This window comes from Hordeum vulgare, chromosome 7H, assembly GCF_904849725.1.
Source record: "Hordeum vulgare subsp. vulgare chromosome 7H, MorexV3_pseudomolecules_assembly, whole genome shotgun sequence".
Classification (NCBI taxonomy): Eukaryota; Viridiplantae; Streptophyta; class Magnoliopsida; order Poales; family Poaceae; genus Hordeum; species Hordeum vulgare.
In genome coordinates, this window is record NC_058524.1 from 119,886,576 (window position 1) to 119,898,757 (window position 12,182).

At 46.0% G+C, this 12,182-nt stretch overlaps 1 protein-coding gene across 2 annotated transcripts; it reads right to left on the reverse strand.

Moving 5' to 3' along the window:
* Positions 1-4,090: 4,090 nt before the first annotated feature.
* On the reverse strand, positions 4,091-9,740 carry LOC123410542 (potassium transporter 24-like). 2 transcript variants are annotated; one of them, XM_045103492.1, is made up of 9 exons: positions 8,740-9,740; positions 8,147-8,612; positions 7,965-8,018; positions 7,500-7,760; positions 7,345-7,397; positions 6,140-6,263; positions 5,777-6,031; positions 5,200-5,606; positions 4,091-5,035 (listed from the first exon to the last, which is right to left on the reverse strand). In XM_045103492.1, the coding sequence occupies exons 1-9, from the start codon at positions 8,776-8,778 to the stop codon at positions 4,385-4,387; spliced, it is 2,310 nt and encodes a 769-aa protein (XP_044959427.1). In that variant the 5' UTR covers positions 8,779-9,740; the 3' UTR covers positions 4,091-4,384. The 2 variants fall into 2 exon arrangements, with proteins under 2 accessions (XP_044959427.1, XP_044959425.1); XM_045103490.1 differs by having other exon boundaries at positions 8,731-9,740.
* Positions 9,741-12,182: the final 2,442 nt, after the last annotated feature.

Below are 12,182 nucleotides of genomic sequence, written 5' to 3' on the forward strand. Positions count from 1 at the left end.
CATATTTTCACTAGTAAAGCATGCTAAGTTTTGGTAGTCCGATGACATGTATGACGAACTCACATATGCTATGTCTTAGATGTGTAGAAATATTGGATGACTGAATATTGTGTTGTTTTGAACCGACTCTCGTATGAGGTATATATAGAATACATGAGGGGGTAGAGGCTTGGAGTACAAGACAAGTTATACATGGTATAAACCTATTCGATCTCTATTCTTTAAACCCAAACTATATTCTAATATTCCCCCTCAGTCGTAGCGGGAGTGAAGCAGACGATTGCGGCTGAAATTGAGGTCTTGTGCTTCCGCCGTCTTCTCCGCTGCGCCATCATCAATTGTGTCTCGATGGGTTGGAACATAAGACGGTGACTGCATCCCCTTCTGGTGCCTTCCTTCTCTGTCCACTATTCCCTCCCGCGGTCACAATGGGAGTGGCGTAGATGCTAGTGACGATATAGACGCTGCTGACTGGAGTTGTTGCCGATGACCTGATGTGGACCAAGGTATTAATGTCGATGTAGAGGTAGCCAATCATGATGATGTAGCCGTGGTCGAGGTAGTCGTGGTTAATGGTGTAGTTTTCATGGATGATGAAGCCACACAAAGCCAGAGGCGCAAAAAAAGTGCTATGTTGTAGATGACGGAGTTGCAGTCGTGGATGATGCACCTTGCGGATGTTAGAGGGTGACGTTGTTGATGAGTCCATCGATTTTGCCAGGATCTGAGGAAACCCATCGGGCACACATCGATTTTGCCAGAACCATTTGGCCGTGTAGGGGTCATCACTATAGTGACACCGTGTCGATGCAGTCGTGTCATCGTGGATGACGCGGTCGATGCCATCGTCGTGGCACGGTCATTGCCGTCGTTGAGGTCGCGTCTTGTAGAAAAGTCTGTCAGAGGACGCTACGTATACATATTGTGGACGAGGTGGTGGTGGTGTGTTGAGGATGTTGATGATGATGGTGATGATGATGAAGACCACGTTGATGGAGACCTTGGCAATGAAATGTTGGCGATGGTGTTGCAGCGGCGTGTCAACGATAATCTATCGCTTGAAGGCATCCCTCGCGACAATCAAGTGTCGATGTCGTGTCACGCCGGAGAAGTCGGTGAAGAATTGCATCGTTTTCCACACCGCCTGACCTGTGGATAGTACATGTCATAGTCGCTTCTCATAGATGTGCTCGATGTAGATTTTTTCCATTGGCCACAATGTTGTCGTACAACTTGTGTGTAGGTCGGCTTGATGAAGGTCGATGCAGATGTGTGCGGACATTCGCCCTCTCATGATCGATGCCCGCAGCCCGTAGCTGGTACAACTAGGGGCGGAGATAGGACTCAGGCCGCCAGGCCCTGGTCCTGGGTCCTGAGGTCCAACTTCTTTGTTGACTATAGCAAGTATTAAGGCAAGTATTAAGGATACGAGGCCCAAATTCAGGTAATTTTTTAAGGCGGTCCAGGGCTTGGTGCCAGCCTGGCTCCGCCATGGGTACAGCCGTGTGCAGATGGGTCGCTCGCTCCATGGTGGACGGCATATCCGAACCGAGATGGGCCGCACCGGATCGCAAGACGTATCGTCCTATGTGCGCTCTGGATACACGAAGTGGTTAGCACCGATGGAAATTACCTGCATGGCTACATGCAAAAAAAAATTAATAAAAGGAGTTTCCCCCCTGCTCCATTTTATTGAAGCAACGAACCATCAGGTTTTACAACCAAAGCAACATACCAACACATCGACAACAACCTCACAGGAAACTATCACCGAGACTAACGAAAAGGTTTAGACACAAGCACTCACTGGACATATTACAAACAAAATTTATTAGAGTTTCAGCTCTCAGTTTGGCGACCATGCGATGCGCAGTAGTTCTCCCCTGAACTTGTCCGCTTAGAGATGAACTCACGAAGAACTTCCTCCTGTGTGGCGTCGCAAAGTGCAGCCCAATGTCGAAGAAAGCTTCGAAGCTTCACAAGAACGCAACCTAGACCTCTCCAAGAACGACCTGGAAACAGAAATCATTCCTCAGTCTCCAAATGCTCCATAAGGAAGCAGCAGCAATCATATTTTGCACAGGCATTTTTTTGTGAAGCTGCCACAAGGCACATAGATCATTAAAACAAGAGATATAGCATGCTTGAAATGATTCATCAAAGAGCCTCCAAACACATCTAGCAACCACACAATCAAAAAACAGGTGTTGCACAGATTCCATTTCGTTGCAGAATAAACAAGTAGGATCATTAACACTCCTACGCTTAGCTAGGTTGTCTCTGGTCAAAACTTTGTTATACACACATAACCAAAGAAACACATGAATCTTTTGTGGACAAAGAATTTTCCAAAGCTTATCACCAATGGTAGAAACCACTCCTCCAAAATTAATAGTATTATAGAAAGATTTAACCGAGCAAACCCCACTTTTTTCCAACATCCAAAATTGGGGTATCAGGGGCCTCAATTGAATTAACAGACTGAACTATCTCCATCAATTGTTTCCATTTAATCAGCCCTCTATAGTCTACACATCTCCTAAATGACAGTTTAAGGTTAACACCATCCCACACCTGAGAGATAGTGCAATCAGGTTGATTACATATAAAAAACAGCTCCCGAAATTGAACTTTTAAGGAACAATACCCAACCCATAAATCATGCCAAAATTTGATATTTTTACCACTACCAACAGTCCACTTATAAAAATTCCTAGAAGCATTTAAAGCCCAGGTTACACTCTTTCAAAAGGAAGAACCATTGTCAGCTTTAAAGGCTACACGCAAATGTACTAATTTTGCTGATCTAATCGTGTGGATAGATCATGGTTCATTGTGTGGGTGTTGTCCATTAGCCCACTCCGATCGTAGATGCTCTTATTGCTCAAGATTATATTTCAGTCGATGAGTAATCACGGACTCGATGGTTTATTCACCATCAGATCTACTTATTTGAAGGAATGGAATCATCAACATGGAAGTAAATTGTATATCCTGCATGGAACTCTCCATGTCGTGTCACGTTTGCCAATAGACACATGAAGGTTTCACCCATCTGCCCCTCATGCTCGAATGGACCAGAAGATAAAAAACATGTATTATTTCTTTGTCAAAAGCCAAAAGAGGTTTGGAATAATTTGGGAATGTACGAGGTGATTAAGAGAGCATGTGCTATTGATTATGCCGGAGAGGCAATACTTGAATTTTTACTTCTTATGGCAGATCAAGAACTATCTAGTGTGGGCTTACAAAATGTATGTGAACTAATCGCTATAACAGCTTGATACCTATGATGAGGCAGACGAAAACTAGTTCATGAAGGAAAGGTTCAAAACGCATACCAAACTTTCATCAGGATTCATGCCATAACAACTAAGTGTGTTAATGCACACTCACCTAATGCATCTAGTAAAACAGGTGAATGGAGCAGACCTCCTACGGGGTTTGTTAAGATGAATATTGACGCTTCCTTTGATCATGATCTCCTTAGAGGCACGGTGGACGCGGTTTTTAGAGAGATAATAGAAGATTTATTGCTGGCAGGAACTGGAGGATTTATTGGTGTGATGATGTTTTGACAACAGAAGTGTTAGCTCTAAGGTTTGGGTTACTTCTTACACAGAGGATGGGATGCAACCGACTTATTATTAACTCCGACAATATAGAAGTCATGAATACAATGAGGAATGGAGGACAATCGGTGGGAGCGCCGGTAGCAGTCTTCTTATTTTTTGGCTTGTAATTTTCTCTTACTAGATTTGAACATTGTAATAGGGAAGCAAATAAGGTGGCTCATGAACTTGCTAGAATAGTGAAATCTTCCGTCACAAAAGATTGCTTTGAGGAGCCCTTGGTTGAAATTATATAAATTTGCTTATTGACGATGTAACTGTTATTTCCAATTAATAAAGTTAACGGTTTATTTCAAAAAAAGTCTCAGAAAGAAGGGAAATAGAATTGGTTACAGATCATCTGCCGTGCATATAGCTAAATTACGAAGGTTTATCGAGCCTTACCACCAGTTCTGCCAAATCTTTGTCGTGTGACAAGCATCATTTCTCAACCCCCTCTAAGCTTCTGCGGCAAACAGTTTCAGCACATAATTTATTAAGGTTCTAAAACAGCGTAAACACCAAACTCGTGCACAAAAAAATGCTATATCCCCAGCTCAACGATCAATATACAACACCGACGACGATAATGGTACAAAATAAAGATCAACTCAACACGGTGTCGTAGCGAAAACTATGCACAATTCTCATATGCAGTTCTGGCCAAGGGTGTCCTGCTTCATCAATCCTTTCTACATCTTTCGTTAGGATATACAGTACTACATATATATATACACGGCATATGAACAACAGAGCATGACAGTGACATCGTATCAGACCTGGCACACCATCCCTACCTCGAGGGTCGAAGCATGAGGTATGTTGGCAGCAGAGACAGAACCTCGGCTGTTCCTTCTCAGGAACTCGTAAATGTAGTTTATCGCGATCTTCTTCACCAGACCAGACCCGCTTTTCGCCTTCATGTGCGCACGCCCCGTGATGAAGGACATGCCTGCCTCTCTAGCATCTGTCAGCTCCTGCAGCTCACTGCGGACCTCGCTGTCGATCTGCGCATCCTTCGGGAGCACAAACCTCACCCTCTTCGCCTTCGGTCCTATCGTGTTTTGGTACATCTCCTTGTCTGTGGATAGTATAGATGAATCTGATCCATTGATCTCACTGCCATCCTCCTCCTGAAATGGTAGACCTTTACTGATGGAAGACAGCCTCTCACAGGTATGGTCTGTGGCACCGTCCAGAAAGCCATTTTGGTCGTCAGAGTCGCCGCAGCGGATGAATTCTGCAATGCTGCAGACTAGGTCCTTCTCAAACTCTATGTCGTCCTTCGGCACATCACGGTATCCATATCGAACAACCACCCTGTATAGACGATACTGTTTTGGGCCAACGCGGCCAACCCAAAAACGCTCCTCCGGTCGGATATGTGGTATAGGCACTGATTTAATGCAAAGAAAGACCAGAACCTGGTGGAAAATATAATTTACCATTTTAGAATCTAGACAGATGATCGTACTGGTGAACTAAGACAAATTACGTACTTAGAAGAGTGTCTTGGGAAAAGAATAAAGACTATAGATTAGTGCCTATTCTGAAAAGAAAAATATTACAACAAAAGAAGATGAGATACCTGATGAAATGCTGGCAGGTTGGTGACAAAGTGAGAGAAGATGGCTGGAATCCCAGACATAAGCTCTGTATGTATCAGACCAATACCTCGGACCCGAACAATCCCCAAGGAAGGGCCGAGATTCAAGAGCCAACTTATAGAGACCTTGTTTTCGACATCAAACTCATACTTCTTTATGGTACCATAATGCCACACGCACATCATTATCATGAAAAATAAGGAAAGCATGACGGGTACCCAAGCCCCTTCCCGAAATTTCACAAGGGATGCAGAGAAGTAAAGAACTTCAATTGCACCAAAGAATAGAAGGAACGCGAGAGAAAACAATATGCTCTTATTCCAGCAAAGAACAATAACCAGTGACATCAAGCAAGTAGTGACCAGCATAACAGTTATGACTGCCAGACCTGAACCAAGAAAAGCACATCAGCTAGGCGCCTAAAGTTGACCACAAATTCATATAAAAAAAGTTAAGATAAACAGAAGAGTTTGCATCTTGTGACTGTTTTTGGTAACAAGAAAATATGTCGTGTTCTAATGAACTGAAATTATATGCATATCTAATTGTGCTCTTTACCTTGTGCATTTGTCAAGTGCTTTGTATCTCTGAAGCCTATAGTAACAGCCAGGCATAGTATCATCAAGATCCAATTGATTTCTGGTATGTATATCTGACCATGTACTGTAGAGGATGTATGCACAATCTTCACCCTTGGGAAGCAACTTAAGGAACAGCACTGTTTGATAATTGAGAATGTGCCAGTAATAACTGCTTGACTCCCAACAACGGCTGCGAGTATTGCAATCACCAGAACAGGCCATCTGATTTTTTCTAGAAAGAGATTATTGCATAAGTAGATATTAAAATGGGGAACTTGCTATACAATTATACTCACCAAGTGTTTACCAATGAGGGTGAAAAGGAAAACATAAATAGTACCTGGGACTGATACGTAAAATCCAATATGATTAATATTCTCAAAATTGTGATGTCTTGAAATGTATGCCGCTTGTCCCATATATGCCAGTATCAAAGCTGGGTAAACTAAAGATGTGAAAGCTATCTGTTGGAAGTAAAGCATGGGGGTAAGGGATTTTGGACTCAACTCAAATAAGTACTTAAGGTGAAGATCATCAGATCAAGATGGTGGTAGTACTTTATTTTTTGCGGGTGGCGCATATTAATTCCTAAGAACTATTTTTAATCATGTGGTTTTTGAAGCATTCCAAATTCCAATCGAAACATCCTACAAAATGCTACTGATATAGGTATCACCAGAACTTCAATGCAATGAAACGCAAAGGCTTTTTGCGTTTTCTCGAAAAAAAACATAGATAATTTGGACTTAAATGATGGAAAACAAGATACTGTGATATTCCAACTCGTAAGTGTAGTTAAGAGTGACCATCATTAAATAGTTTACCCAGAGAATCAAGCTTGTAGAGAAATTAAGTAATAAATTGTGAGACTGTACTGGCTCTTAGTTTCATTCGCTCTTCCGGTCTTCCCCCTCAAGTACAATTGCACACAAAGAAGAGCTTAGTCAAGTGGACAACTTCTCTTAGCAATAGTGCTCACTAGCTTAATAAACACCACAAAGTAGCTATATTGTTTGTAGAATGATTAGGTAGAATGCATGGGAGTACTTCTTCACCAAATGGGGTAATATCCGTTGTCATCAATGAACACATCAACTAAATCAGTACAAACTATATGATCCAGTAAGTGAGAAAGTATAAACTCAAGCTGCCCCATCTAATTTTGTGTAATTAACTACGCTTACCACTATACTCAATGACGCCTTCAACATAGTGGAAGCTCAAATTCAGTTAATACAACAACAAAAAACTTTTGCTTGAAAGTGTTACCCAATTCCCTTATTTATCTGCATTTTTAAAAATTCAAGTCCTAACATAAATATTTGTTTTTCGTATCCTGCAGAACTGTTTCTTATATGAACTTTGATTATTATTTAAACTACAACACACATCGCATCTTACTTCAACAATGTGGCTCTGTACTCTTTGTAAACAGTTTAGACCATATGCGCCCAGTAAACAAATTAAAAAAACAGTAATTCTAGGGCAAAGGGATGGCAATTCATGCCATGTGGCAAATCAAATATCCGCACACTCATCTCGTACCTTGATTGAAGACTGAGAGAAATGTCCAAGGTCCGCATACATAGCTTCAGAACCTAAGAATTCAAATCGTTTTACATGTGGTCAGGTTTATCATCATCATTTATTCAAAGTGTCGGAGTCAGGGGCACCGCACGACAGCTGTTTTCGGTCCTTACCAGTTACGCACAGAAGGATCCCACCCAGCGACATCCAGCCACCTGTCTGAGTCTTCTGGAGAAACTTGTACATGTAGTATGGCGAAAGAGCTCGGTACACATGGGGATTCCAGTGGATGATGTTGTAGAGCCCTATGATGCTGATGCAGAGAAGCCACAAGCAAACGATAGGCGCGAAAAGAAAGCCGACCCTGTGCGTCCCATAGTGTTGCAAGGTGAATAAGCCCACCAATATAGCGCATGTCACCGGTAGCAATATATCTGAAAACCAACACCATGATGTCACAACCCACAGCAGAATCACAAACCCTCAACACTACATTCAGAAGAAGAAAATAAATACCGCAATACCAATCGACAAGCGATTAAATTGCTTGAATATATTCAATTTGAATCTGAAAAGATATCAATAACAAACCGGTATCAAACAATCATAAACGAAAGCAGAGCAAGCAATTGACCTACATTCGTGCTGCTCATTGTCCAGCTCCAGCTCCAGCCCGGAAACCGCGGAGAACACTGCAACAGAGAGGAACCATAAGACGTCAGGCTCCTGACGTAGCATCAACCAATGCAACACCAACAGCGTAACTTAATCTCTGAGGAAGGATGAAGGAGAAGGAGAAGGAGGAGGAGGAGGGAGCGACCAGAGACGGCAGGGGTGAGCACGCCGTCGCCGATGACCATGCAGGTCCCGAGCAGAGCGAGCAGCAGCAGCATCCTCTGCAGGACCCGGTGCCGCTCCAGCGCGGCGCGCACGGCCGAGAGTGGCGCGGGCGGCGCCGCGCCGCCCTCGCGCCGGCCCGCGAGGTCCTCGCCGTCGGGGAGGAGCCCCGCGCGTACGCGGCGGCATATGAGGGAGTAGAGCGCGAAGGTGCCGCCCTCGCCGTGGTCGTCGGCGCGGAGCACGACGAGGACGTACTTGAGGAGCGGGATCAGGGTCAACGTCCAGAAGACGAGGGAGAGCACGCCGTAGATCTCCTCGTTCCCCGCCGAATGCTCAATGTCCCCGCCGGCGAAGGCGCTCTTGAACACGTACAGCGGCGACGTCGCCACGTCGCCGTACACCACCCCGAGGCTCTGGTACGCCAGCAGCAGCTCCGCGCTCCACGGCTGCAAACCGCCGTCAAGAAAGAAACCAAGAAACGGCCGTCACCGTGGTGCCCCCGGGCCCAAAACCAGACCAGACCGAACAAACACCGAATCTTCCAGAAGGAATCCAAGAACTTACCCTACTCACCTTCCTGCGCGCCGCGCCGCCGCCGCTCTCCGCGTCCATTCCCGTCCTTCCTCCGCCTCTCCCCGCCGCCCGCTCCGCTCACGCGCGAGTCACGTTGCCCAACTGCCAACCGCCAGGCGCGCAAGTTGCCACCCTCGCCGCGCCCATGCGCTGCTGGCGCGCCACCCCGCAGCAGCACGGACGTCGAATCGGGAGCGGAGAAGAGAAGATCTTGGCACCAGCAGCAGCAGGCAAATCCCGTTTTGGCAGGATCACTCGGCTTGGACTTTGGAGTAGCGCAGAGCAGCGGAAGCAAGCCACGCAAGCTCCGTCCCTTCTTGTAGCTTCTCGCAAGAACAAGTGAACAACTACCAACTCGTGTCCTGGCCCGGCTCTCCGTCCTTCACCACGCGGTAGAAAAGGAGTCCGAAACCTCCATTAAAAAACCTGAGGCGCATGGCGCACGCTAAGCCGCAAGGACAAGAAAAGGGACGATTTGGAAGAAGCGAGCAGGCCAACCAGAAGAGACGACTGCCTGTACAATAACACTCCTCTACCAACCCTTTTGATCCCTTCCGAGAATCAAGAGAGCGAGGCTTCTACTTATGGCCGCGGAGGTCAGCAAGCACTGACGACTGGCCGGATCGCGGGGGTGGGTGCCAGGTGGTGTGCAGCCGTATCAGGCGCAGGTTGATCTGCCGTAGCTCTTCTTAGGTTCTTGCATGCCACCGTATGAGCGGTGGGATCGATCTCTGGCTGTGGCTATCGCGGGTCTTGCTTTTCCACGATGGAATTCACCTGCCACTTCGTCGTCTGCCCCTTTTCGTGTGATCCGGTGATGCCTTGTTCAAAAGGAAAACGTCGTTCTCTCCCGTCCATGGAAGTCATGGTGGTCGAGTTGCTGAGATGATGGGCTTGATTATGCATTGAAATCCATTGAATGTGAATCAATGTGGTAAAAGGCTGGAAAATGGTGTCCGGATTTGATTCAAGATGGCCTCTCTGGCGTAGCGGTAACGTGGTCAAGTTTCTGGCATTTGTGCGCGGATTAGTCGGGCGTCCTTTCTATATGGAAGTCAAAGAGGAAATAGACCCGGGATCTGCTTGGTGTAATGGCGAACTGACACCTCTTGGCGGGTCTCTTTCGGAGTTTGGTTTCGCGGCAGGCTTGGCGGTGAAAGATAACTTGGATGCTGATGCCCGTACGCGTCGGTGAAGCGGCGAGCAAGGAGCCACGGAACGCATGCGTTGGTACTACGTGCGGAAAAGGACAAGGGATGATGGAATGGAACAGGGAGACCGTATGTGGATCCGTATGTGGACGGTAGCGAAATGTCGGCTGTAAAAATTGCGGTCGTGATCCTACCTATATCTTTATATCTAATATCTATACTCCTAAGAGCAACTCCAATCCAAAACGCATGTTTTATCCATATTTTATCCATTTGGATTGACATGTTTATTCTGTTTTTTTTCATCTGTGTCTATCATGCGCTCAATGCCGATCCATTTTTCGTATACGCGGCAGGCATGCGATCTATTTTAACATTAAATATATAATATTGCATAGTTCAAGAAACATAAAAATATATCATAGTTTATAAGTGTAACTAATAGTAAATTGTTTCAAATACATTGGAAAAAACCAACATGAATCCATGTATGCTCAACCAAATTATTTTGCAGCTGCATATGAGTTCCCCAATCACGCATCTGATGATGAAACTTGGTGAACTATGCAAACGTTGTTGGTCATGTATGCTCATGCACAATATTGTCATCCTGAAACTGAAATCCTTGATCACGGAGACATTCTGGACGTTCATCCTCTATGATCGTATTATGCATGATCACATAAGTTATTATCACCTTCCACAACTTTTTGATGCTTCAAATTCTAACAGGCTACCGAATGATGCCCCATCGAGATTGAAGAACGTCAAAGGCACGCTCTACATCCTTTCTAGCACTCTCTTGCTCTTGGGCAAATCATCTTCTCTTCTCTCCTACAGGGTTGGGGATTGTCTTGATAGTGTCCACTATGGATAGATATCGTTGGCTAGATAGTGTCCATTATTGTATTGGTGGTCATTGATCTCAACATTGACCTCCAGGCATGCAATTGCTTTCTGTCATCCTAGCAAACATCGGAGAGCGTTGGAGCACATTGATATCGCTGTGAGATCCAGCCATGCCCAAGAAAGAGTGCCAAATCCAGAGATCCGGGGAAGCAACAGCCTCAAGTATGACAGTGAAAGCTTAGACATGGCCCTTATACTACCCCTGCCAAGCAGAAGGGCAGTTTTTCACTTCCAGTGCATATAATCCGTGCTATCGAGCATCCCCATAGGGAGCCCCAAACTGTTGTCGCTCCATACTTATGTGGTCATGGCGATCAACGCAGCTGCCACGATCTCCTCATCATCAGATGAAGAATCATCTGAATCACAAATAACATTCTAAAAAAATCATCGTCGGAGTCCATTGGTACCTTATGGGAAACCGTCAAATAGCTTGCGGGCGTTGTGGGACAAACCGTTCGGTGAAGAGCCCCGCGCCCCACCGAGAGAAGGTAGAGGATATGGGCAGCGGCGATGGGAGATGAAGGCGTCTGGGAGGGTGACTCACATATGGATGGATGGTTGGCGGCGTCGATGGAAGTGGGCGGCGGCGGAAGGAGGTGTGGTGCCCGGGTGAGTCGGGGGGAAGGAATGAAGAGGAGAGTGGCATGCATGCCACCAACTGGCGGGCCAGGGGGAAGAGAAGGGCGGGTGTCACGGGTGTTCGTCCCGTGTCCGCACCGACGCAAATGTGGCCCAAATGTGGGCCTCGAATAGGTTGCGGTCGAAAAAAAACGAATGCACGTCTGTTTGAGTCGTTCCGTTGGGTCGAGTTTTGTGTGTGCGACGACCCAAACGAACACCTGCGGACGAGATGGGTCACACGGTTGGAGTTCCTCTAATATATTCTGGAAAACAAATATATACTCCTAATGCGATTTTTTTACTCGGTCGGCTCATGGCACCTCCAAAGTGGGCCCTTAAATGGCCCGCAGACATTCTAATTGAGCTATCCGGATATACTTTGTCGTCCAGAGTCATGTCGTATTGGTCTCTGGACCGGTCCGCGCGTCAGTTTTCTCGTCAATCAGAAACAAACGAGGGAGGGGATTTTGCGGGAGTTCGATCCTCTACCACGTATTGACTTCGACACCCGGACTCACTCAAAACCACACCAAGACCCACATCTCCATCATTTCCTTATTTCTTCACATCCTCATCCTCCATGGTAGACGCGATGTTGTACCACCCTGGCCACCCTACAAGCCCTTGCCAGAGCTCTGTGACCTCCATCGCTCCACCCAATCGCCACGCTGCTTTGCCTACACCATCATTCCACACATCTCGTTCGTTCTCCCGTGCAAGTACCATCTGGCCCTTGTTGATGTCCTCCGAGGTGTCACT